Source organism: Apteryx mantelli, chromosome Z, assembly GCF_036417845.1.
Source record: "Apteryx mantelli isolate bAptMan1 chromosome Z, bAptMan1.hap1, whole genome shotgun sequence".
In the NCBI taxonomy this organism is placed as follows: domain Eukaryota; kingdom Metazoa; phylum Chordata; class Aves; order Apterygiformes; family Apterygidae; genus Apteryx; species Apteryx mantelli.
Window position 1 is genome coordinate 35,773,704 of NC_090020.1, and position 27,269 is coordinate 35,800,972.

At 38.2% G+C, this 27,269-nt stretch overlaps 2 protein-coding genes across 2 annotated transcripts in view; one reads left to right on the forward strand and one right to left on the reverse strand.

Annotated features, from left to right (window-relative positions):
* Window positions 1-9,506, forward strand: part of SECISBP2 (SECIS binding protein 2) — a 29,011-nt gene extending 19,505 nt beyond the window's left edge. Inside the window, exons 13-20 of the mRNA XM_067316058.1 lie at window positions 616-785; window positions 2,424-2,562; window positions 2,823-2,970; window positions 4,661-4,881; window positions 5,667-5,821; window positions 6,629-6,830; window positions 7,651-7,756; window positions 8,862-9,506. Of these exons, the coding sequence (XP_067172159.1) occupies window positions 616-785; window positions 2,424-2,562; window positions 2,823-2,970; window positions 4,661-4,881; window positions 5,667-5,821; window positions 6,629-6,830; window positions 7,651-7,756; window positions 8,862-8,955 (1,235 nt within the window). The 3' untranslated portion in view covers window positions 8,956-9,506. The remainder of the gene's footprint in view (window positions 1-615; window positions 786-2,423; window positions 2,563-2,822; window positions 2,971-4,660; window positions 4,882-5,666; window positions 5,822-6,628; window positions 6,831-7,650; window positions 7,757-8,861) is intronic.
* Window positions 9,507-11,699: 2,193 nt separating this feature from the next.
* LOC106498618 (uncharacterized) lies at window positions 11,700-26,535 on the reverse strand. Its single transcript, XM_067316390.1, has 5 exons — window positions 26,171-26,535; window positions 24,958-25,068; window positions 13,970-14,179; window positions 12,360-12,457; window positions 11,700-11,782 (listed from the first exon to the last, which is right to left on the reverse strand). Exons 1-5 carry the CDS (start codon window positions 26,448-26,450, stop codon window positions 11,753-11,755), a joined length of 729 nt encoding a protein of 242 aa, XP_067172491.1. The 5' UTR covers window positions 26,451-26,535; the 3' UTR covers window positions 11,700-11,752.
* Between the last annotated feature and the right edge of the window lie 734 nt (window positions 26,536-27,269).

The following is a 27,269-nucleotide window of genomic DNA, read 5'->3' on the forward strand; positions in this document are numbered from 1 at the left end:
CCTCTGTAAAATGCAAGTAAAGTAGACCTACCTTATGAGAGCTGTGTTGATAAGCAAATGAGACTTAGCAGCAGCTTTATGTTGCTCATTACTCATCTGCAAATTAACTTCACCCAACTTTAATGAAATGAAGCAAATGGTAGGAGTGAGTGCTTCAGGTTATTTATAGCAATTAAATTTAGAAACTCTAGTGCTGCAGCTCAGTATGTATCTTAACACAGTACAGACTCTGACCGTAGTGGAAGAAATGCCGCTAATAAACACAGAGGAACGTGGAGATTCCTGAAGATTTACCAAGCTGAAATGGCTTGATATTGAAGGTAGCTTGGAGTGCAGTGTTTTGCCAAATACTGCTTTTGAGATTGAGGGATAGAGCTCGTGATTCTGGTAGTATGCTACTGGTAGAGGACATGTAATTAATTTGGAAGGGAACAAAGGCTATCTTTAATAAAGAATTCCATTTAGTGGCACAGGATTGCCTGTGAACACTCTAAATAGCAACACAACACAAATTTACTGTGTTTGTACTTGTCCTAATTCAGTTATTAAACTTGCATTGGATTTTGGGTTAGGTATATGTTATGGTTGTCTGATGCAGACTTTCTTTTATCTCAGTTGGTGGTGCCATACCATTGCTTTCTAAAGAACCTGCTACAGCAACAAAAATTCACCGGTTAAACCAAGGAAAGATGCCTCATAACCCTTTGGATTCCAGCGCTCCATTGGTAAAGAAAGGGAAGCAGAGAGAAGTCCCTAAAGCAAAGAGACCAACACCTCTTAAAAAGGTGCTCATATTTTTACCTGAGACAGCATAATAAAGGCTAATATAACTTTAGTATTCTTCTCTGAGTCTGTTTAAACCTCCTGGTATTAACATCTCCATCTTGGCTTCCATTTGTCTATAAATTCAACTTTAGCTTTCCTTGGTTTAAAAAAACGGGGGAGAGATGGAGAGGAGTCTTGTCCAACAGCATAAAAATTCTGCCCAAGATATATTTCCTCTCTTAAGTCACTTGACAGCTCAAGAACAGGTGGTACAAAAGTGTGTTCAAATCATTGGTATAGGGGGACATCCAAAGAAACCTTTTTGGGTTTGGAGGAGATGTCCTTATTTGCAGGACTGGGGAGAGTGGAACAAGCGAAGGTATATGTAATGTTTCTGTGCTCTTCCAAGCCAGAACTTCAGCTGATTCTCCAGCAACTAATGTTAGATCAGCCTGAAGGTTTCTCTGATCTCTCCCTCCTTGCCTATTCATGCTTCTTTCTGTCATGTCTTCTATACAGAGGATTTTGAGGTACCATTGATTTCATATCTAGCATTTTCCTTGCCCCAGGGGTAACACTCCATCCCTAGGTCACTTTTGGTCTAGAAATATTCTTATGGAGCTAGTGGAGGTGATTTAATGGTCATTCTGTGCTGCTTAGTTGAATTTGAGGATGGGGCAACATAAAGCTGTAATAAACTGGGGGTTTTGTGCATTTTGGCTGTTCTATCTTCACACCATCTCTTCTCCAAAGTAAGTTTGAGAAGGGAAAGATGGGCTTTATCTGTATAAAACATCTGTGTTCTGAGTATGTTACGAAGCTTATTTTTGTTCTGTGTTCTTTGGCAAATGCAGATGGGCAAATTTACCTTGCGGTTATATTCTGTGGTGTGGTTCCTTGCGAAGTTCAGGCAGATTAGCTGAGCTAGTAGCTATGTATACAATAAGAGCTTATTAGCCGGCTCCTAAGGCAGAGAGGAAAGATGGCTTTCAAGAAACTGATGATTGCTTTTGCCTATAATAGCATTTGGATCCAGCATATGTCCTACTCTCTTTCCTTCTTCCATGTACCATACAGATTAGCTATCTTTTCTAATTTTTTCTCTCTTTTCTTCAATCTACAAGTTCAGAAACAGCAATCCAGTGCAGATTGAGTTTGGCTTTTGCACAGGGGAATAAGTGGGAAAGAGTAAAGCCTTAGTTAAGCAAACTACAGTGTGTATGATAGAGGACTGTGCATGCTTTAAGTATATATATGTGCTTGAGTGCTTGGCTGAATTGCTACCAATTGGCAGTCTGAAAGAGAAAGGTAAAGAGAGAAACCTTTTCATCTGCTTCTCTGCATTGAACAAATTTGTTGCTTTAACTTTATCTCTGCCCTCGTAGTTGATGACTCAAAAAGATTTTCTCCCTTTGCACACTGGTAGTCAAGAAAAACATTATTTTTGATGTACTTCTAGGGAATATCTTTCCTTCTCTGTGATGATATTTTGAAGAACTGTAAAATTTGTGTTTAAGTTAAAAAAAAATAAGTTGTAAACTTTGAATACTAGTGCCAAACTTCTTTAGGTATGGTCTGTATGTAAACACTTGGTAAGAGAAACTGCTTTGTTATCCATATGACATTGAATTGATTTAATGTGTTTTTTTGTTTTTTAGATTATTTTAAAAGAAAGAGAACAACGAAAACAGCAGCACCTGTTAGAACAGACAGCAATACCAAAAGATGGAGATGACATTTGTCAGACTATAGAAAATACTACTCAAGATGAAACACTTCCACAGGATAGCCAAGCAGGTATTTTTCAAGAGAAGGCTCGAATACAGTATGTAGATGGAGATATGAGAGTGCACGCACTTACTGCTTTCAAAAATGTGTACCAAAATACTGCCAAATGAAAACTGTAATTTTAGAAACTTCCAAGATTCAGTATGGGCTTATCGAGAATTTAGAGCACGTCAAAGCTGATGCTCTATGTACTTTCTCAGTTAGTCTTGTTCACATGTCAGCTTTTTGGTCTGTCTTTTAATCGAAATATCTTTATTTACACATGACAGCTGTTCCTGTAATGCAAGCTGCTATGGCTCAGAGTAACTCTGAAGGGTTTCCAGAGGGCCCAGCGATCAAGGATTCTACAGAGAGCTCCACAGCTTCAAAGCAGCTAAACTCCAATCTTCCAAAAATCCACAGTAGGAGATTTAGAGAGTAAGTATTGATTTTACTGATGTTTATTTTTCCACAGTACCACAAGCATGACATATTCCAAACAAGGTAGCTTCAGTTGCATTCTGTGCAACACTAATTGGAGTTTAGGCTAAAGGTTCTAAATTTTTTTTCCAGTTTTTCTGTAAGTTGGCACATAAAAAGAAGAAGTGATATTCAGCAAAATAGTACTTTGTTGTAATTCTTTCTTACAAATATGAATTCCTTGAAGATGACATCCCTTAGAGGCTATAGAAGGAAAAGGAGCTTCTCTTGAAGTGTAAATACCTGATGTTAGATAAATGGAGTACCAGCTTAATATTCAAGGCTAAGAGTAGGACACCATAATTAGGTTTAGTGTGTTCTTAGGTTCTCTACTGCCAGACCAAATGATAAAAATGTAAAGAATGAGACTAGTCAGATGACATTTTCATGTCATGGCTAGGCAGAGAAATAAAAGGAAGACTTATGGGTTATTTTGTACAAACACTTGAATTCTGTTTAAACAGATGTGTATGCATGTTTCCTTATAAAAGAAACAAAATGCTCATTACTGTGCTTGAAGAGGTCAGAGATCCAGCATAGTAGTTGTTATAGTTTATAACAGTTATTTTAGGTAAGCAGTACTTTAACTTTTAAGCCTCCTCCCATAAATGCACCACTGGCGTTTCCTGCAGTTCATGTTTATAGTAAATGTTAATATTGATACAGCCATTCTTTTCTTTTCTGATGCTATGTTAGCTCTGATTTAACTTTTAATTGCATTAAAAATTATTTAATTCACATCTGTGCAACAGTGTTTTACTGAAGGCCCTGTTTGTATTGAGTATGTACAGGGTGACTCAGTCCTGGCTGTTGCAGATTATAAAATATTTAGTAAGGCTTAGAATAGCTTATATCTTTAGATTAGTCTTTTGAAGTTTCCAGTATTTTAGTAGACTTGTCTTTGTAGACTTTTGTAGACTTAGTGAAACAAACTTGAAATAGTTAATAAGACGCTCTTAAAAGTTAAGTGAAATTCTGAGATAGTTGTATCTCCATTATCTCTGGGGTGGATCTTGGACTTTGTTCTCACAACCTTATGTGATTTTGCTTGTTTGGCATGTTTCTGTTGATTTTGTGCTGTTGAGATATCTTTAACTTTTACTCTTTGAGCATCATCTTTCCTTAACGATTATTTGTGTAGAAGACATGCTTGGGGAAAAATTAATTTGGAACCCTGATCTTTCCCAAGAAATGATAGGATGAAGGATCTATTTTTTATCCTTTCCTTATGAAAACCACAAGGGTGTGGTCTAACACTAAAGATAAGTGACATAGAACAAAAGAGAAAAACTACGAATCTGTGAAGGGGGATTTGATTCAGATTTACCATTTTTATCACAAGTAGCCATGTATTTATAGAAATCAAGTTGAATTTGTTTGCCATACTTTGATTTGCATAGATCATGAATGTCCTCAGAAAAATGCCTGAATATTTAAAAAGAAGGGGAGGTGGGTTGTATAGTTTGGTATGGGAGCCAGATATTATAAGTAACAAACCTTTCTGTAACTTCTCAGCCACTGAAAAAAACCTGAAGTAAATTTCCATTTTCGTGTACATAACAAGCATGTTTGGAATGGGAATAGAAAAAACACAAAGATATATTTGTAATTTCAGAGTTTTTAACATTCAGTTGATTCTTTCTCCCAGTTATTGCAGCCAGGTACTTAGTAAAGAAGTTGACAGTTGTGTGACAGATCTCTTAAAGGAACTGGTCCGTTTCCAAGATCGCTTGTATCAGAAAGACCCAGTAAAGGCCAAGATAAAACGCCGGCTTGTTATGGGGCTTAGAGAAGTTTTGAAACATCTGAGGCTGAAAAAGCTGAAGTGTGTCATCATCTCTCCAAACTGTGAAAAGATTCAGTCAAAGGGTAATGTTTGCTTAATGTTACTTATATTTGCTTAATAAAAGAAATGTAAAAAAAGCCGACTCAGTAATATTACGGCAGCAATATTATCACTGGAGGGCCTTATCTTGAGCTGCCTTTGAAATCCAGTCATATAAAGAGGCCTTCCTTGTTCAGATGGTTCAATGCTGCGCAGCTGAAGCGTGAACTGCGTCACGAATATGTAGGGTGGGGGAAGTTATTTGAAATTAGGATCTGTTTGCCTATTGCTTTGTAGTGCAGCTGCACAACTGGTCGCGCTGGCACAGCTGAGAGGAGACAAGAGTTACTGATGCCAGCTGTGCCACCAGCAGTCCTCATTATCGGGTTCTTTTAGGCCATAGATTGGCAATAAGTTATCAATGTTATTTTGTTTAAAGTTTGTTTGAGTAGTTCTTGTTATTACTTTCTACCGGCTTTTAAATAATTTCTTAGCATTCAGGGTTTTTTAATACTAGTTTTGTTTCTTTGCCTAGCTTTGTAATGTTATCACACTGAACAGTGTTAGTAAATACCATTGTGCCTCACATAACACAAAATACAGAGCAGTAGCAGTCTGAGGATACTACTAATTGAGAAAAAAATGACAAATTCCCTTTTAGAAAAGGAGATCTAACACTGTTATAGTATATAAACTTTAAAAATGCCCCCATAAATTTTCAAAATGCTCCCATAATCCCCTAGTTTTTGCAGTCTTTTGAGATTGCTGTCTTTTAGCTATGATCAGCTTGAATAGTGTCGTTCTTTGTTAATTCTGTTATCTGCTCCAGGTGGCTTGGATGAGACACTGCACAACATTATCGACTGTGCCTGTGAACAAAATATCCCATTTGTCTTTGCCCTTAATCGCAAGGCTCTAGGCCGCTGTGTGAATAAAGCAGTGCCTGTGAGTGTGGTGGGAATTTTTAGTTATGATGGAGCTCAGGTGAGTTGCAAGATGTAGGTTCATATTTTTCTTCAGCTTTACTTTTTACCGGTTGAAAAAAATACAGCTGAAGTTACAACTTTAGGATTTGGTTTGTTTTGCTTTCGCACGCTTACACTTTCTAACCCACGTCAGTGGCTTATATAAAAATTTGATTAAAAATGTGCAGCTGCTCAGCACTGTTCAAATAAGTAGTTTGGCCACCTTCTCCTGGCTCCGTCTTCATCTAGATCTCTTTCCTGAAAATTTTCTTCAAAGAGAATTGGTGTTTTTATAAATGCTTAGTTTGTTTTTAATGTCTTGCCTCATGCAGAGTTCTATCATTTTAGTAGTCCATGGATGCTTATAAACAATTTCTCGCAGAGTAGTGGAAAATCTAAGGCCAAAAGTGAATATGGAAGATAATTTTAAAGATCACCCTCTTCTGGTTAGCTGAATATCTGTTTGAATGAAACTTCAAGATAATGAGCTAGTCTTGAAAAGGGAGGTACTACAGTATTTAGAAAACTTTTTTAAATATTGCAGCACTTGGTTGTGTGGACAAAGCTACATCAGTTGGTTCTAAAATGTGTTTCTTCATTTACGATACTGGAGCAACTTATTCCTAGGCACATCTTCCTTTTGCTCTTACTGACTAAAAACATGCTTTGGGTTTCAGCTACACCATTTAGTATGAGGCTTTCTCTCTTGCTTGCCTGTATCCATGAATGTAATGCTCTTCGTAAGGGATGTTTATTATAGATATTCATGGAGATATTAAAACTTACTGTATGATTTAAGCTCTATTAATATTTGACATTTCCATAGGACCATTTTCATAGAATGGTACAGCTGACCACAGAGGCCAGGAAGGCATACAAAGATATGATAGCAGCTTTAGAGGAAGAAGCTGAAGGAGAACTTAGTGAAAAACCCTCCAGCATCTTAAACACTGAATACGGAAAAAGTGGCTTATCAGAAACCAGTAAAACATCTTCCAGAGACTCTGATGAGGATGTACCAAATTATAGTGAGTATTTACTGACTGATTTTTGGTTCAATTTTTATTTCACGTCAAAGTTCTCCTCTAATACACCATTTCACAGAAACAAATGACACTTGACATGTTAGTGGTTAGTAAGGGGAGAACTCTGCTTTTCTGTGATTTTGTTGTTGTTGTTGTTTTTCTTCATAATTTTATAAACCTGTGGTCAGGTCTTTGCAAAGAAACTCTTAGATAAAATCCCTTTCTGAAATCCCCTGATGGCAGTTGGCACACACTCTTTTTCTGAGGAGGCTTCTGAGGAGCTCCTTATTACTTCCTTAAAAAAAAAAAAAAAATCCTCTAAGTATTTTTCTAGAACTACTCATTTGAGCATTATGTTGGACTTAAGTTTTGTACTGAAGCTTGTTTGAGATGCATCTTCCTGTCCAAAAGTGTTCATGTTACATAAAGGCCTTGCACTTTTAGGAATACATTCTTCCAGTGCTACTAATGCAGTCGCCAAACAATTATCACAGATACTAGACAACTTAAAACGTCTTTGAAAGTTTTGAAAATTTTTGAGTTTTTGAAAGTTGGATCTACCTTCAGAGCTGTCCTTGCTTGAGCAGGAGGCTGGACCATGAAGTTGGACTGAAGGACCTCAATGGATACTTTCTAACCTAAAGTGGTCTTTCATTCTCAATCTAGCTGATGTCACATATGATAGGTACATCTGCCTGTGTGCCAACTTTCCTCAGTGTTTACTTTGAGGAGGAAGTAGAGAATCAGTGTGACTTTTCATTTAAAGTTTTTCCTTGAGTATTATACTGTAACTTTTTTTCTTTTTCATTCTCATATTCTGTAGTTAAAATCTGGAAAAAAAAGCTTGAAGAAGAGTATAACCCATATGCCCTGGAATTGGAAAAGAGTGCAACCACTGACGTGCTGGCGTTGAATTCAGAAGAGCAGCAGTAAATCCAGATTCAATTCTATGCGGCTTTTAAGTTTGTTCTTTTTGTTTTGTTTTGTTTTTTTTATAGACCTGTAAATACTGAATTACATAAAATTTTAATTTCCAGGTCCAGGTAGGAAGAGGGTATAGAAAATGAAGATAATTTAAGAAATGTCTGAAGTCAGCTAAGTAAACTGTTCTGACTCCCTTTAAGCAAAATGCACACTGGAGCACATGAGGCACTGACTAATTCTTCTAGATTTCTGTGTACTTGGCTGATTACTACAGCAGACTATAATCGTAAACAAATTGTCTTAACCCAGAACCACTTGAACTGGTGTGGTTACTTGTAATGGTTTAAAGGACTTAGCATTGATTTGTTAGTGGTACCATATGCCAGAAGAACTTGCTAGAAAGATGGTTTTTCTTTGGGAAAGAGATTCTAAGAGCCAGAAGTTTGGGTCTTGGGTGTTTTGTTTTCTATTTTTAAGTCAAGTCTTGTTTAAAGAACATAAACTGATTTTTTTTTGTTTTGTTTTGGATATAAAGCTGCTAAGGTGGGCAGGCTGGCATCAGTGTCACTGTCTTCCAGTAGACAAGAAATGCATTTTAGGCAGGCAGCTTGACTGAAACTAATTAAGGAAAGCCATGATGACAGAATTCCCAGTTAGCTCTTCCCCTGTGATACTTTGTTCTTCTGGGGGATCACACAGCAGGTGTAGGGGAGACAGCACAGACTGCAGAGGTCTGAGATTTCTGAACTCAAAAAGCTCTGTTTAGGAATTTTATGAAGCTGATGAGGTGAGCAATGAGGATGTTTCTGCTCCTTGATGCTGTTAAGACAAGTTTACTATAGGTCTTGCCTTGAAATTAGAGGATGTTGAAGGTCAGGAAACAGGCCAGCCTGCTCTCTCTGCTTCTCCACTCCTGCAGACTCTTCTTTGCTTCAGTTTGAGGTTCTGTCATTGTGTAAATGTAAGAGTTTCTAGTCGATCTTGGTTTGCATATAAAGTAGGGAAATTTTATATCTTACATAGGATAGAAACTTTATAAAACTAAACAAGCACATAATGGTGGCAGAGCATATTAGGGGGAATTCCCAATATAAATGCCATTGTTTACAGCTTGCAGACCTCAGATGACAAGCCTAGAGAACTCCCTTTTCTGCAGTGGAGGATACATACATACGTAAGTTCTGTCAAGCATTCTGAAAGATGATATTGATGCCAGGAGCTTCAGCCAGCATCTCTGAAGTATGTTTGTAAATGCTTTACCACACTTACCAGTTGCAGTGTAATACTTCAGAAAGTAGCTGCCCTGTGAAGCTAGAGGTGAGATATTATATATATAATATACATATATATATATAAATAAACCTATAAATAATTTCAAAGTTCAAACAATTTTGTAGAATGTAAGAAAGATGTATAAATAATCTGCTATAATATATTGATTCTATAAGTATGGTTGAAGTGCAATTCTTTGTGACTTGAGTAAACTCTTCTGGTGGGCAGTTAGTGGATATCTGAACTGTCAGCTTTGAGGAAGAACATCTTTAAAGGAAGTGAACCAGCCTTGGGCTGAAATGCACAGTTGTTCACTAGTTACAATCTTTTTTTTGGTATTAGTTTCACCTAATCTTAAATGGAAATTGAGGATTAAAGATCTCAGTGATGAAGAACAGTTTTGGCTGGCAGGAGATATCCTTGGTCCTAAGGTAGGTTGCTGTTTGTTGACACTCATGCCACTCTGATGCACATTTAAAGCTGCTAAATGTTTTTTTCCTAGTCACTGCATGGTAGCATGGAATGTTAGTTGGTGGAGTGTGCACGTCCTGGTGTTTGCTGTATTTTCTGTAAAGCTTTTGTCTTATCCTAGAGGAGCATTCAGAGTGACTTTGGAAGCATTATGGCTTGTTCTTAGCCATTTTCTAAGGAGAAGGTGAAGTAACTCCTTAAGAAATTCACTATATGGGGTCACTGCTCTGTTTACTAATTCTGTTAAACAGATGATTTTTTCATAATGACTTCAGAGGTGTTTGTTAGTATATAACCTCCTCCTGAAATTGTCTTGCGCAGATTAAGAATGTGTGATGAAGCCTTATTGCTAAAACTGATTGGCCCACATGTGTGTTCAAAGAAACGAGGATTAGAAAAAAAAGCCTGTGATCTGCTTAATTACAGGTGTAACAAGCTTTGCTTTAGCCTTGCCTTTCTTGTTATGACAGGTTTTACCAGTAAAAATTCTGCTGGTGTATTAAGGCTAGGCTCTCTGCTGCACCAGGCCTAAGTATCAGAGGGCCTCTGCTGCCTCAAGCAATGAGAGAAATTGGTCAGTTTGCTACTCTGTCCTTATCTTAAGGGTAGGGTGGTTTCTTTTTTCGAATGGCGCACAGTAAATTGAAGAATAAACTATTTTAAGATTAAGGTAATATCAAAAAAGCTAATGGGTATAAAATAGTGTGATCTAACAGCTATAGCCACCCTGACTGGTAGCACCTCTTTTTCTTCATAGTGGTTCCCCACCTGTACTAGGTTAATGTATTGATTGCCAACAGTTTGTATGTTTGCAGCGACAAGGCAAAGCACAGCTATGCTTATTTAAAAATCTCTCAATTCGGTCTTGTAGAGGTCGTACCTTCTCATTCAGCAACACAAAACCAAACTTAAATCTGTTCAAAATCAGTTTAATAGATGAAAGAGGGACAATTTAAGAAAAGGTTTTTTTAATTGTCCCTTATAACATCTTTTATGACTAAGCAGAAAAAAATTAAAAAAAATACTTCCCACTGAACCTTGATGTCAGAAGTCCATTCAAGCATTAATTTGTGATTGTTAATATGAAAAATAGGGAAAAAGGCTTTTGTATAAGAATTTTCACCCTGCGTGCATGACAGTAAGGTGGTCTGGCATTGAAAATGAATCATTCAGAAAAGTCTCAAAGTTAAAGTTTAGGAGGGAGAGAATGCTTTCTTTAAAGTCAGAAACAAACCATCTAATTTAAATCTTACCAGTTTGGGATTAATTTAGGGGTAAGTATGAAGCTTTCCCCTATTGCCTGTGGCTCCATCTGTAGTGATTCTTAGGTAAACACAACATCTTACTTCCAGGTTTTTGAAGACCATTGAGAAGACAAAGAGAAAACCAACTGTGCCTCAAACTTTTTATTTATTGGTTGCAGAAAGACAAAACTGAACAGCAATGCAGTAAAACATCATTTCATTGTGGAATAAGTAGGTCCCCACATTTATAGTCTGTGGTTGTTCACTAAGTGAACTTGATACAATTTTAGTCTTAAAATTCATTGAACATACAAGTGTTTAAAGTTACCACAACTATCTCAAATTTTGAAGAATAATTTGCAATAACTCAGTCTGCTTTAACTTAGGTGCTTTGTGAGCCACCTATATTTTGAGCATTGTCAGAATTTCTTGATTTGGTACAGAAACTTTTGTGACCAAGGGTACTGGAACAGCTAAGTTAAATCTTAAATGAACGTGCTGACACCAGAAAGGAACGCTCTTTAAAACACTGGGAATAGGGTTTAAGGGTAAACATATTAAAAGAAAATAAACGGGACTGTGGAAGTGCCTTTAAATAAATGCCATCCAAATCTTACTTATTGATCTCTAATTTATATGCCAAGATCATCAAGCCCCAAAAGAACTGGTTTTCTTAATGAACTCAAAACAGAAGCCATAGACCATATTATATTGTTTGAGCAGCACAAGTCTTACTAAGACCACTTTTGTTCTTCATTAAGCTGAAATGACTGGCATCAGATAACCAGAGATGGTTCCAACACAGGACAGGTGGCCTCTCTTGGAGCAAGTAAGTTATTCTTTGGTGCACTGAGGAAATCCTGTTCCACTTCAAGCTTCAGCTGATTCTCCTGAATATCAGCCCCAATGCCAGCACTAGCACTTGCATATACCTCTTTGAACACAGTGATGTTAGAGTACTAGGCATTCTAACGCGCATACATTTCTTATCCCAGCCTGTTATTCCTTTGTCCATTAGAGGGTGTTTTTCTTGTTGCAGCTCTCCTGAAGGAGAAGTTCAGAATGCAGTGTTAATGCAGGTTTAAAATAAAATGGGTTTTAGAGGTTGCCTATACTATCTATTCCACGTGCAACAAGTACTTGTCATGTCCAAAAGATATCAAAAGTAACCTCTGTTTTAACTCTTGGACAAAAACATTGAAAGTGACATACAGATTTTTTTTTTTTTTTAAATAAGAAAGGCCAGCTTTGATAGACAATACCAGTTACGAAGTCTGATAGTCTCTGCAACCCAATTAAAGTCTTACAGATGGAGTCAAATGAATCTACTACGTTCAGTACAAACAGTCTCACCCTTTTCGGCAGTATGATTTATTTCTTACTGACTTAGCTCTTGGTAAGTGGACAGAAGGAGGAAGCTGACATAATGGCAATACACAAAATAAATGAAATAGGTCTTACTGTTCAGCGGGTCCTTCCAGAATGACAACATGCACAGAAACACTGATCCCTTTGTTATACAAATGCTTTCAGTTGCAGAAGTGGCATAGGCCATTATAAAATTAGACTGTAGTGTTATGTAGAAAGTACAGTATGAGGTATGTATTCCAAAAATTCTTACCCATGTCTTCTTCCAGTTTTGCATCATCTTGTCATGTTCACTGATGGCAGTTCTCCAGCTATCAAATTCTTTGGTCCATCCATCCTGACCAGCACTATCTGAAAATTGTAAACAGGATGATTACATAACTAAGTAATAATCAAGTAAGTTGACCTATTCAATTGCAGTAATTCTCATAGAAGGCAGGGCTCAAAGGAACAAAAGCCACCATCTCGTACTCTGTTCTGCTCTACCTGTTCTCAAGGTATTTAGAAATAACCTCTATTCAAACTGTCATGTCTTTTCCCCTCTGCAGCAGACTTTTTAACCTCCAGAGCAAATAACTTTAGTGCCTTTAATCTATGTGTCAAGGTCTAGAAGATATGACCTACCACTTAGAAGAGCTAAATCCATCTAGAAGCACAGGAACATTGCAGTTGGATCATATCAAGGCTGGGGAGAAGAATGACATGATGCTGCTGGCTATGTTAAGTTTGTTATTTCCCCCTTTTTTGATAATGTTATGTAGCTAGTTATTCTTTGTTCGTCATTTTACCACATCTCAACTTGACAAAGTTTTAGTTCTAATACCATCTGCCAGCTTTTCTTGCAGTCCCTACTACCGCTGTGGTGCCATACACAGATTTAATAAATATTTTCTATTTATCCTTCAAGACACTAGTGACAACATAGAATCTTTTGGGTCACAGTGAAAGCAGCCCACTGTTTTACACTTACAGTAGTTTCACTGAGATGCTCTTTGTTCTGCTTCTGCAAGTAACTTTAAAGTGCCTGGAATACTTGCAAGAAACTATGCAACTTCCTTTGCTGCTTTCTTTTATCTCTGAAAAAAGCTGGGATAAGATGCTCTTGAAAAATTCACATTTGATATTGACCAACTAATTACAAATAATTCATTTTTCTTCCTCCAGAAAATACACTCTATCACATTCGTTCCTCCTCCTCTCTTTTTAAAGACTACGTATATCCTTCTCCAGGTCTAAGTTTTCAAAAGCTAGTTGCAAATAATGCTGAAGTTGCTTCAGTCAGTTCTGGGTACCCAAAGATGAATTTATCTTGTCCAGCTGCTCAAGTCAACTAGCTGACTTCCTGCCCATTAGTATCAAAATGAAGAGGTAAGAACTGTCCCCACCTGGCTACAGATGATTTTAAAATCATTATTTTTTTTTTAAATAGAGGGGAGAGGGCAGGGGTGTCTCTTTATTATTTGACTTCCTTGGCATTAAAGAATTTTTCTTTGTTACCCAGTATAGTTCTTGCAAAGAATTATTCTTTTATAATCCTCCTTAATACTCACCTGACTTCCAGTATGTCTATTAGTTTTGTGTGAGGTGATGATTTGCCTCAGATGTACTTAGTCCCCTAAGTTTCTGCAAGACTTTGGTAATAAGTAGCAGTTACCGTTTCATTTCTAGATCATAACTGCTAATTTGCAGGTTAGTTCTGCGGGGGAGGGGAAAAAAGCAATTTTTATGGCTGTAAAAGCTTTTCATAAGCACTTGAAGGGGGTACATCTCCACCTATGTATGTGTTTTATGGGTGAAATAATTACAGAGCTCTCCTTGTATCAGCATCAGGACAAACAGGGTATACATTCAGCACCAACCTACCTTTATGTTCAACTGTGATGAGCACTTCCGATGTTGCGTTCCCAACTTTCGAGACAACCGAGCATTTATATTCTGTACTTTCTGATACTGAATCTTTCACCCAGCTTAGAATATGCAATCTGCCATCAACCAGCATATGAGATTGCTCCATGATGCACGCCTTCATCTTTTCTCCGTTCTTCTTCCAGACAAAATGGGAATCATCTGGACCTGTAAAAATGTCAGTCAGCTTACGTTGGGAAAACTACTAAGATGAGTCTTTGAATAGAAAACGGAAGACTAATCTTAAAGTCTTAGACTCAAAGGTTGATTGTAATGTTTCTTAGGTTTCTTTAACTGAAATGTTGGGTACCAAAAAGCCGAGATAAAAAAGAGCTAACTTTGATAATGAGGTTCAAGCCAAAGTTGTAAATGAGCTCGTAGAAAGGAAGCATCTGGATTTGCACAAGTGGGAACTCATCCCGCAAACATGATAGACCAGATAATGAAATCAGCACTATCTGCCTGTGTGATCACCTACAAAACTAGGTAATGCTCTCTAGTGCTTGATCAAGCTAAGGAACAAAGTTGACACCACCTGAGACAGGCGTTGTAAAATCTGAAATAAGGGACAGGAGGGGAAAAAAGTTCAAGAACGCAGTGCATCAAAGATCCTGGAACTAATGAAAGCAGCAAAATCAGAAAAAGCACAGAACCATTAGTCACAGCAATTAGGCAAGACAGAACTTGGAAGAAGCTTGGATTAACAACAAAGAGCAATGTAATCTTTTAGCCTTATTGCCGTTATTCATCTTACCTGTGAGGACAGAATTTGAATAAATCAGAGATTGACAGTAGCCCAGAGGACAGAACAGCTGTTCCCAGAAAATTAGCAAGTTTGGCTGAAGTGTATTTTGCAACATCAGAGCTTTTTCATTTAAAAGAAAAATGTCTGGGCCAAAGAAGGAACCTTGCAGTAATACTGACTTTTAAAACATGTCTGTTACTCCCTTGGGGGCTTATGATCCAGACTAGACTTAGCAACAGAAGATGTAAAATTCAGGGTTGAGAGAAAATAAAGGATTTTTGCGAGTATGGCCTGAGGGAACAGATAACTTACTACAGAAACTAGCTGTAACTACTGAGTATTTTTGACTGCAAATTGATGTGGCATTTTTCTGTAGAAAAAAATACTTGATTCTAGGTCTGTGTCCTGAAAACTATGTATACTTTAGATTACTGTGCAAGCAGACAAAAAAAGGAAGGTAGTCTCTTTATCTGTGCACATTTGCACTGTAATGACGTAAACTCATAATTTGTTTGGAAACAAAACTAATACCCTACAATTTGAAATAAAATAGTACTAAGAGCAAGGATGAATGATAGAGAACACGATTCAGTTAAAACTGGTAAGAGTTTATCTCTTAGGGAGAGGGGGAGGTGGCACAGTCTCTTTAGAAGCACTGGCAACAGCTCTGACAAAAGTGGGGAGGGCAAGTATATGCTGAACACAGCTAGCTTAGCAGACAGTCATTTTTAAAAATCAATTTTTTATGGGTGATTGTACTACTATTAAGAGTATGTAGGTCATATGTAGCTAAAAACATGGGAAATCTGGAACCATGAACAAATTATTTCAGTATAGTAAGGCTGAAGTTGGTTTTGGACAGACAGAAGGAATAATAAATACGAACGTAGTCCCAAGCCAGAAATCTTGAATTAAAAAATTAGGTTTTGAAGAGCTGAAACCTGCCTTCAGAGAACATTCTTGGGTGTTATTGTGGATTAGAACTTCTAAGAGATGCAACATCTGTATCTGGCACTGTATTAATACAGAGGAGAAATTAAGTGATAGTGTCACTGGAAGTCAAGCTATCATCTAGAATGGAGAAATGAAGACTAACTTGACCAAAATGAAGATGAATAAGAAGAGGGAATGATGGGACAAAGGTCTCAGGATGAGCTTTGACAAGTGTCAAAGAAAGAATTATTACTCAGACATTGTAAAGCTAAAAGCCAGGTGCTCAGGTCTAAGGACACAAACTCACAAGATTTATTAGCAGTAGTTCAGGTCCTAACACATGAGACTAGAACTATTTCTTGCCTAAAAGCAGGGTCTTGAAAAACCTTATTTTAGCACCAGGCAACAAAGTGACATGTTCAGTGCAGGAGACCACTTCCCTAAAATTACTCCAAATATTTCCCTGTTCTTATTTACATCAGAGAACCTGCTCTGCTTTTGCAGTGTTTAAGATCACAGTGCTACTCAAAGCTCAGTTTAGAGACACAGTTTTCCAAAGTGTGAAATCCAACTATTTACTTATTTGGGTAATCTTGCAAGCAGTGTTGTCTTTGGTCAACCCCTGAACAAGCTGCAACTGGGCAATTTTGCTCTTCTCAGACCCATGAATACCTCTGTTTTGCACGCAGCCAGAAGCGCTGGGGAACCCCACTGTGCAAGACTTGTGCAAGTTAGCAGCAAAATCAAGCTGCAAGCACTGGTCAGGTGTCTGTTGTGAACTGCATGGAAGAGGGGGTTTCTCCTGATCTTTGCGTTTCACTGTGGTTCAGTCCTGATTCTCAGGCACTGCTGTTGCTTTCTCTACTTTTTGCGTCTCGTGATTGAACAACAAACATATGCTGACAAGCAGGTTCATCTGCAAAAAACTTGAGTCCCGTTCTTTAAATCTAACTTTGCTACAAGTCTAGAGTAAGACAAATTCAGACTTAAAGATGCAACAGAGAAGTACTTTTCAAATATAAAAAAGTAAATGTATGCATTCTACATTTGTTACAGTTGCCATAACACAAATGAAATGCATGACTAGTGCAAACCTTCAAATATGAATTTCTAAAACGTGATCTACTTACATTGCCATCCTTTTTAAGAATGCTTGAAAGATTTAAAAAAGTGATCTTATTAATACATAATATTCAAACAAAGAAACAGCAAGACAGTCTAGATATGTAAATAGCTACATTTAAGCAACAAGGGAAGATTTTTCAAATGTTTTACTTTGAAACCATTGCTCCAGTCTCCGTAAATAATTATTAACAATCTAATTTACCACCTAATCTATTTTAAAAGGAGGAAGGCTAACAGTTATAAGTATAAAAAATAAAGGTGTATCAAACAAAAAACCCTTGCTACACCTTTGGAACGACCCATTTTCTCGGTGCAAGCTCCTCCTCCATTGTGAAAATGGTTGTTACTTTTGCCTATGTTTAAATTTTCTATGCCTCTGCTGTCAGCACTTGGAGTGAAATGTTACTGCCCTTGCAGCTCTACTGGGAACACAGGCTCTCTAACCTACTTCAAGTCAGCCAGGTTTGCAAAAAACATACATTTAAAGGCCAGATGGATTTTCCTCTCAAGATCTTCCACGGGAACAATTTCAGCAGACAGAGGTAGTGGTAAAAACTTAAACCACTGCAGCTGCTTGTAAAGTAAATTTCTACCCAGAGTCTAACTTCGGTCACTGAAGTATTGGTGTAAATTCCCCATTTTAAGAAAAAAAAAATCCAGGGCAAAGGAGTTGAAACTAAAGTATAAAGCTACTGATTCAGAACAGCAGGCTTTCAAGAAAGCTCTGGGATACAAATTTAAAGGCAAGAGATTATGGATTAAGTAGAGCTCATTGACATAATAAGGTTGAGGGGAGCGGAGGGGGAATACTGGCCAACCCATTTCCTTCTGTCAGATGCAAAAACCTTCAGAGCTGTGTGCACATTTCAAAAACACCTAATGAAGCTGTAGAGTAAAATACTCCAGAAGTGCTACCATGCTGTTACTGCTTTAACCCAGTGTTTTTCCACATTGTTAGACCGTTCCTGAAGTTAAAGGATAACATCGAAACAAGGCTTTCCTAAAATTTAGCCAGAGAAACATCTCAAGATGGAGGGAGGTGAGTTGGGTAAAACAAAGCACAAACTGTCAGCAAGCCTAAACCTCTTAATGCTTTCTCCAGCCAAACTAATCTCCAAGACTCAGGAACAAGTTAAAATCCAGGGAAGATAATTGACAGGTATCCCATAGAGAAATTTTAGCAAGGTAACAAAGAGTCTTTTTCACAAATTCCTAAAATCCAGACACAGCAGTGCCACCAGAGATAATCTTAAGTGACAGAAGGTTTAGGTTTGGAAATGACTCTCCGTTATTCCACAACAGATATAAAACAAAAACCCTCCCAAAGTTGACAGCAAGCAGCAGATTAAAAAAAAAAAAAAAATAGAAACAGAAAAATTAATCTTAAAAAAAAAAAAAGAGTGACATCTGGGTTTAACGCTCAATATTTAGCTTGGAGCTTTGGCTTGTATTGAATGCTGCTGTACCAAACATCCCAGATTTCAGAATATCAAGATCATATAGGAAGCTGTCATCCAGAGCAGGGATTAAGTTTTAAAAACACACTATAATCTGAGTGCGGAAAGATTATTTTAAATCACATTCAAAGTGAGCCCAGGAAAAGGTTAGTCCATCCTTAATCATTAATGTGGAAAGCAACTACCAGCATGACTCAGTGAGTGAAGGGAAGCTCAACTGGAGGCTGCTCAGAGCTCCATGAGTCTTAGGAGTTGCAGTCACTGCCGGTGACAAGTAGCTAAAGAATAAATGAAGCAACCAGAAGGGCGGCAGGTTGGGGTGGGGGTGGGGGGAAGAATCCTAAAATCCAGATTCTCTTACACAAATACCCCTGCGGTTTTCTGCAGCGGACATGTCAGGCAGGGCCTTGTATTTCAGTCTATACCCCAGCTAACTGGGTCTTCCTTTGTAAACTGAAGCACAAGCCGTTAGCCTTCTAAGGAAGAAAGTGCACATAGCTTGAAACAGCAATGAAAAATCTCACATAAAAAGCCCAAGGGAAACAGACCTTTCCAAAATGCCAACAAAGATTAGCACTTCAAGCAGCAAGTAATGTACACTGAAGAACGCTGACACCCTCCTTCAAAACTCTAGTGCCTTTGTTAAATTACTAGTACATTTATAAAACATCAACTCTGCAAGCTGATGCTGCCTTATCAAAAAGAGAGAAAAACAAGAAGGGCTTGGCGGGAAACATGAGCCACATACAAGCTGGAAAAAGCCTTCCTTCACCAGCGCAGGCAATGCGCAGTGCACACAGATGAAAGTGGGACACAGCATCTGCCTTCTCAGCCAAAAATGAAATGCAGATGGGGAAAATGGCTGGCTCGTCTATGAGCTGGAAATGCAACACAGCTGCTGTCGTCTATGAGCTGGAAATGCAACACAGCTGCTGTGGATCCCAGCTTCAATAGCATGTATTTAGATAGTCTCTCAGTGGGTCTCAGAAAGGGTTTGCAATGAGAACCCAGCTAATAGCCTGTAAAGATTAATTAGACCAAGTCTGAGCAAGCTAGAACTAGAGACTAGTTAGATCTAGCTACATCAGCTAGAACTAGGTGTTGAGTTTCCAGTTAGAGTTTGGTTACTTACTTTGGGGCTATCAGCTAACAAGGCTACTACATATATTTAAGCTTTAAAATAAGGTGAAAAGGGAAACTGGAAAACACATTCCCTATTTGAGGGAAGAATAAGCTCTCCAGACAACACTCTTAACTTTCCAGAGAGCGTGAACTATGCCATCTGCTCAATTGTTTGCCAGACTGAGCTGGCAGGAAAATGGCTGGAAGAGAAGGAAGCGAGATTTTGATCTTCACTGAGGGGACAATGCACACGATATTGTTGAAGCAGCTTTGGTTAGCAGTTTCTGCTGAAATGGTTAAAAAATTAGTGACAGCTGTGTTCCAAATAATTACCCAGTTAATCTGCCATCAGATTGAGGGATTAATTATTATAAGCCTACCAGCTGTAGCTGTCAAAGGTAAGTGGAGAAGGGTAAAGATAGCCGCTATAGTCTGGGGCCCAGCACATCAGTTTGCAAACAGGGTTAGCGGGGTAACAACAAGAGGTTCTTAAGAACATAAACATTGACATTATGTTCCAGGGATTTCAACACCAACCCAAATCTGTCATATGTCTTAAGAGGTCGGATTGGGAAATCCAACTTCTCAATCATGACAAGGGTTTAGGAGTTAATACCAGCCTTGAGCTGAGATATTACAGAATCAGAGTTCCATATTAAGCAAGGAGAAAAATAGTTTAAATATTTATGATGAATTACAAAAGAAGAACAGCTAAGCGAGGAAGTGAAATAAAACCTTATAAGCAAATGGTATATAGAAGCAAACACAGAGCAAAGTGAATGTCTCCTGAGATTTTTCAGATGTGCTGGAAAACACTTTAAAAAATACGTTTGGATCTTGAAAACCCAAACGTGAAGCAAACTTCACATTTTCTTTATAGCTAGTCATACCACAAAAAGCTGTTTTGCAGAATCCATGACAGCTTCTTCTTGCACAGTTCTGGTCCCCCAATAATCCTTGTTAGAGGTGGAATCTATGATTGTCAGTAATGTGCACATATTTAGCTTGCACGTGTACATTAAAATTCAGGTGATGCATACTGCTTTTTTTTGGGGGGGGGGGGAGGGGGGTAATCAAATCAGCTTGGCTCTGCAAAAAGCCTATGCAGCACCTCATTCCAGAACGAAAGGACTAAACTGAAGCAGCACAGCTGTTGCTTCGCACAGGTATCCCTTTGTACGTTTTTTAACCAAAAGAGAAGGTACCAGTTGTTTTCCTGACTCTCAGCAGACCTTTTGAATAGATTATTCTGTCAAAAGAGTAAAGGATCCTGATCTAAAAAATTTTAACATTGGGGCAGTTTCAGATATTTGAAGACTATCAATCGTCTTAATTTACCTATAGTCCTCTGCTAGCAGATGAGGCAATTGATACAATTTAGCAATACACAAGAACACTAACAAAATTCACTGGTATTTCGATAATACGGGATAGGCTACAACATGAATGTAATTTGAAATGTTTTAAGCTTTAAGCACATTACAACAGTAATAATTATTTGCAGGCTACAATTACTAGTCCTAACCAGACAGATTTTCTCATTGGGGAGAAAGAGATTTTGACACTTGCTAATTTATAAATGCTCCAAAAAAAAAAAGAAAAATCATACAAAAGGAGGTTTCCCAACTTCTGCACACTATTATTCATTGCACAGGAAAAACCTGTATGAATTCTGTCAGCTGTACAGTACTGTACAAGAAAACACTTCCTTAGTTTTTCTTTGCTGATTTGAATCTTTTGAAGAGGAGTTAATAATACACCCTTGGCTTTACTTCCCCCTCTACTTTATGCCCCCATCTTTATCCTGATGTGTCTTGGACTGACATTATCTTTAAGGTAAGCTTATTCTAGTCCTTAAAAGAAAGCATACATTAAGAAAAAAATATATAGTAATTGTTCTTGCACATTTTTCCACATTTTTCTTAATTTGACCGTTGTCTTTACATATCAAAGTGCACAGCAAAAGAAATTTTTGCAGGATTTTGTCAAATTCGCTGCTGACACCAGAATTTAAGAATGTTGCATTCATGTCTTACATAGGTGCCACTACTGAGGAGTCATCAGAGCTAGGATGATAATACCAACACTTAATCAGGCTTTTTTGTCATTTATGTATACAAGCTGATGGATCTATTAGGGCCACAGCAGTCCCAGATTTCTGAAACAACAAGTGCCAACACTGTCATAAGATAGTGACAGCCATAACCTAACTGTAACCTATCATGTTCTAAAGCAGGAAAAAGGATGTTTTTAGTTTAATGTCTGCATGGTTTTTATTTAAAATTGGTCTGAAATATTCAGTTGATCTTCCAAGTGATGACTTAAGTCCTCTTCTGTTAACATATTAAGGGAACAATCTTAATTTTTTAAGCTGTCTTGTATACTTTAAGTAATATACTTATTAAAGTATACTTTAAGTATACTTTAAGTAATAATAATAAAAAAAAGGGTGGTGCATCACAGATGTACATGGAAGGAATGGTTTTATCATACCAAGGTGCCTTTAAGTGATGCAGCCAGTGCAGAAATCATTAAAGGAGGCAGTACAAAACCACAATATGCAAAAGGACAAATTAACAGTTACTATCAGATTACTGCAGCCCCAGATGCTGAAAGCGAACTGTAGACAGCTAGCACGAGGTAAGACACCAGAGCTTCGGGGACAGGCTAATACACCAAGCAGGATCTAGAACTGGTTAACAGGGTACAAATTTAGCATTCCCACATGAGGATAAAGATAAACCAAGTGCGGATTAATAAGTAACTGTACAGATTAAAGTTAGCAGTACTGCTTCAGCAAAGCACACCGTGTTAATCTCAAAATATGCTACATAAAAGTTAACAAAATATTTTAGGAAGTTTTCAAGTATTTATGTAGTGGGTTGACTGTTTCTGGGGGAAGCCAAGCTTTTCCTCTCTAGGCTCTCAGTTTTATTTAAGAGACTTAACTGCTGCTCAAACACACAGTAGCATTTTCATGTTGATGACACATCAGTCAGTTAAGAAACACCTATTAAGACCTTCAGAAGAGGTGATGCTCTGGGGATTATTTTATACAGCAGCCCACAAAAAAACAGGTGGAAAACAGCAACTGGTTTAAAAAAAAAAAAAACCCACAAGTGTATTTTCTGTTTGTATTCCACTTGGAACAAGATTACAACATTAACAAAATCCCACCTAAACTGAGCTGTGAGATACTGAAACACTGTGATTTATAGTCCTAGACTCAAACGTTTTGCTGTCCAGCATGAATGATTTTTCTAAGCAGCCCCTTGCTGCTCTGGGCGCTGCAGGTCTCCATCCCTCTCTCGGCTGGGCTCCCTAGCTGGACACGCGCACCACCGTCACGGGCGCCCCGATGCACAGCAGCCCAGAGGGCAGAGCGCCCACCCGCAGCAGTGGCACGGCTGGAGATGCTGCTCATGGCAAGGTCCTCACCCAGGAGCCACTGGCCAAGCAGCACGCAGGGAGGGGAAGCTCCCCCGTTCCTGCTGGTTGGTGGCTCTGGGACGCATCCGGGGGCAAATCTGGGACTCGTCAGGCTTTGAGAGGGAGGACACCTCTGCCGAGACCTGTTTCACATCATTACTTGGTGTTATCGGGACAGGCAAACCTCAGGCATTTGGAGGCGGCCTCGGGCAAGGTCTGTTTGGGACTCGCTACGCAGACGCTTTGTCTAGTTTCACTCAGGGTGCAGCAGGGCCCCACCAAGTGCCACGTACTGCATTTCCCCCACTCTCCTCCATGCCTTTCAGTGGAACTTCAAGCTTCACTTGAGAGAGAAAAACATCAATAAATCACTCGTGATTTGGATTCTGGAGAATTAGGGATCTTCTCCCACACTAACGTGGGAAGCTTTCTTGCATTATGCCCTGCCTTTAAAATAGCATAACCACAGTGAACAGGCATTGTACGTGGATGTTATCAAGTACCCATCTCGGTACCTCTAAGAAATAACAACTCCCTTGAAGTATACTGCTGTGTTTGCAGAACGTTTATTTTTGTTCCCCGAGTAATTTTAACAGGAGGGAAAAGTTAAGGAGCAGTAATGGAAAACCTCCAGCTTCAGACAAGCTAAGGAAGGAGGTCAGAAGTCTTGACATCATGGAAACAAACAGAGCCCAAAGCTGCAGGCCAAAGCCACAAAAATAAAGCCTAACGCTGCTCACGGTTTCTTATTATCTATAAATCCATTTATATTGTTGCTCAGCATAATATTCTAGTACAAAACTTGTCCGTGAAATTAAGGTCAAGGTTATACTCTACAGTTGTGGAGGGGTCAAAGTAAACATATTTAAGCAGAACCGACCCTACTAAAAAAGCCTGTTTCTACTATATCTATATTCAACAGAGTACAGGAGAGAGAAATTATAAAGCAGTTCTGTACCTCATCAACTCACTGCCTTTTCCCCTGCACCAGATGGTGTAGTAGTCTGCTCAATTTATTTCAAACCTGTCTCAAATGTCTTTAAAGTGTTTAAAAATTCTGTAACGCAGACAAAGTTACATTAAAGAAAGTATACAGGAAACTTAATATTTGCTAGCGCGTATCTAACAGGTCTTTGGAGACATGTGAAAACATGAGACTTTTCAGGGCAGTAGAGAGAAAAACTGAGAAGCAATTTGTTAATAGAGCAGATATATTTCTTTCTTTTCAGGAAGGGCAGAGGTAACTCATTCTTAAAAAAACCCCTCTTTTTCCAGAAAAAATAACAAAACATGACAAGTGGCTGTTGGTGCTGTATCCACTTCAACTTAATGCTGCTGTTGAAAGAAGCCAGTTACAAGGTTGTGAAGTATTATCCTTAGGCAAGCTTTCAGGTTAAAACATGTGGGATGAACGAGAGATGAATAACGGAACTATTGCTGAGCTTCCAGACAGCTTGAAGCAGCCATTTATGATCAAGAAAAAGAAGAAACTCAATCCTCCTCATTAAAATAATGTTAGAAACCCGATTAAAAAAAAAAATAAGGTTCAGTTTTTTGAGCAGAGCATGCAGCAATCTATGTGTTTGCATTATAGAGAGGGAACCTTACTAAACCACATCCTTTAATCGGAAGACCAAATACGACACTTCAGCTCTCTGCCAGTCTCATTTTACTCTTCTGTTCCTTGCAAACGCATTTTGTGTTATAATCATTGCTGGGGGAAAAAGTTCCATTAGAGCTATGTTTATTTAAAGAAGTCTCAACAATCAGTGAAGGAATGTGAATAAATCCAAGTAGAGTGCTTCTTGGTCAATGCGTCTGCTTATCCCCCAAGAATAAATTTATACATCCTCACAGACACATCCCAGAAGGATGCAGAAGGCTCATTTCAGTTTGGTATGCTGGATTTTATTTTTATTTTTTAATCAATGGAACAAAAATTGCAATTCTGAGTAAGAGGAGGAGTGTGATGTATCAGCCAAATGTCTCATTTCCTAAAGAGGATGAAACACCCATCTAAAAGATAAAGTCTAGTGATTCACTGCTTTTTGAGAGACAGTGGAAACCCCTTCCCAGATGACTAATCTCACCCTCCACACATGGGGACGCCTGGTCTCCCTGAGTCATTACTGTACCTTTTGGAGTCTGAGTCCTGTAACAGCTCCTTGCACTACTTGTCCCTACCTTCTGCAGCGGGGAAATCCAGAGGGTGACTTTAGGACACAGTTCCTTCTGTCTTAAGTTTACTGCCAAGGCAATTACAATTACTGACAATTTTTAAGAAGCAGCACGTGAAAAACGTGTTAAAACAGACATTAACAGATACCAAATACACAGATATCACTGCATTAAAAAAGGAAGTAATTTAAAAATAAATTCCTGATCTGTAGCATGATTATGAGACTATTTAAATCTCTCTTGCTCCATGAGTTATACTATTATTCCAAATTTTTCTCATGCTGGAAATAAAAAGCTTCTAAGCACCTTGTCTATAGCAGCAGTGAAGAAATTCTTGTTACAAAACCTGGTCCCACTGTTGTTTTTAGCCATGGAAACACAAACCATACCTTCGTAAAGACATAACATTAATGAAAATTCATGCATTTTGATCTGATTCCATGTAACATTTTAAGAATCATAAACATATCAATAAAAAGAAATGTTACTTTTAAAATTAATCTATATTAAACGATTTCAAACTTATTCTCTTATTTCAAGGAATAAAGTTACATCTTAAGACCAGTTACATCTTATATCCATTAAAACTCACTTAGCTTAAGCAGACAACTACTGTCCAAACAAAAGCTGAAAGAGAAATGTTGATTTTCCATTGAAAAAATAGCTTTGACCTTTGACTGTAGGCCTCAGATAACATTTACTTCATAAAACAAAAGTTATCATTACTGTAAGAACTTTACCTTTTAAAATAATTTTAATAATAAAAAAAAGTAACAGACCAGGTCCAGGAAGATAAATGAAATAACAAATCCAATAGAAGCTGGATTCAACAGAAGTATTTTTAAAACTGTATCCATCCCAATAGCGAAAATATTTCCTTGCTAAGCTTATTCATACTCAATCATGATCCCATGAGTGACTCGGGCATGGAAGTGAGCCTGCTGACTGTTAACGTACTTAAGCAGGCTGCTAAATCAGAGCCCGTATTTTGCAGTATGCTACTTGCAGCACCCAATTCTGAAAAGTACTAAACCGCCGACTGTTGCCACAACGTTCGTAACACGTCCCGAAACGGTCACCTTTCACGTCAAACGCGTTCCTCGGGACGCGGCCGCACACCCAACCCTTTAACACAGAAAGGGATGGCTCGCGCGGGGTCCTCCAACTTACCTGTGGCTTGGCAGAAGAGGCGAAAGGGTCCCCGGACACTAACATGCTGTGCCTGGTCACTTAGGAAAGGTGGCAACAACATGACCTTTACAGGGTCTGTGCCAGACCAAACGTCAGGCTGGGCACTGGTGGGTGAAGGAGGTGAATCACGTCCCACACAAGACAAAAAGGAGGTACCAGTAGGAGGGAAAGGTATAGGAGATGAGGCTGTGCGACAGAAGAGGACAGAAAAGAAAAAAAAAAAAGAGGGTACTAAGGAAAAAAGTTGCAAGAAATACATCACACACTGAAGAAATAATGCCAAAACACAAATGAATTTTAGAAGGGTAATACAAGGAAATGTCCCTAGACTGCCAGGAAAGAACGCTTTCTTCCTTCACCCACGCTCCTTTCTCCATCCTTCTAGTCCCCCACAGGGATATAACCCGTTCAGTTAAAGCTGAAAAGAGAATCTATTTCAAATTAATCACAAAAGCTTTCATTTCTCCCCTTAAAGAAAACCACAAGGAACATTAGGGTTTAGAATACAGAAAGCGGTTCTCCTGTGTCAAGTTTCATAAAAGCCAAGATATAATACAATTTATTTTAATATTTATTCTGTGTATTTTATATGTACATAATTAAAAATAGAAAAATAAAACCAAAATGAATCTTAGAAAATATAAACTGTTTACACTAAGATGGTCAAAGTTAAGGTTGCATGGAAGTTCAACATGGAAAAGCAGCCCAGGCATACTGCTATTTACTGTTAAAATGTACTCTACTTCTAGCAATATTTACAGAAAAGACGCAGTGAGAGGAACAGCTCTTCAGGACTGTATCACACAAAATGCTTTTACAGACAAACAGTGCTGCTGTGAACCAGGCTTATAACAAATGCACATTTTCACTTTTGCAGGCATGATTCACATAAACAGTTCGAGTGACTGATTGTTCGAGCAGCTCCAGTTTCAGACTCCAGTTGCATAGGAGATTGGGAGATGTCATCCAGAAAGGGTGACATTGCAAAGATTTGTCACAAAAAGAAGCCGAGTTATTTCCGAATCTGGAAGAAAAAAAACGACTGCAATGTTTTCTTATCAGGCTGTATCCTAACAGT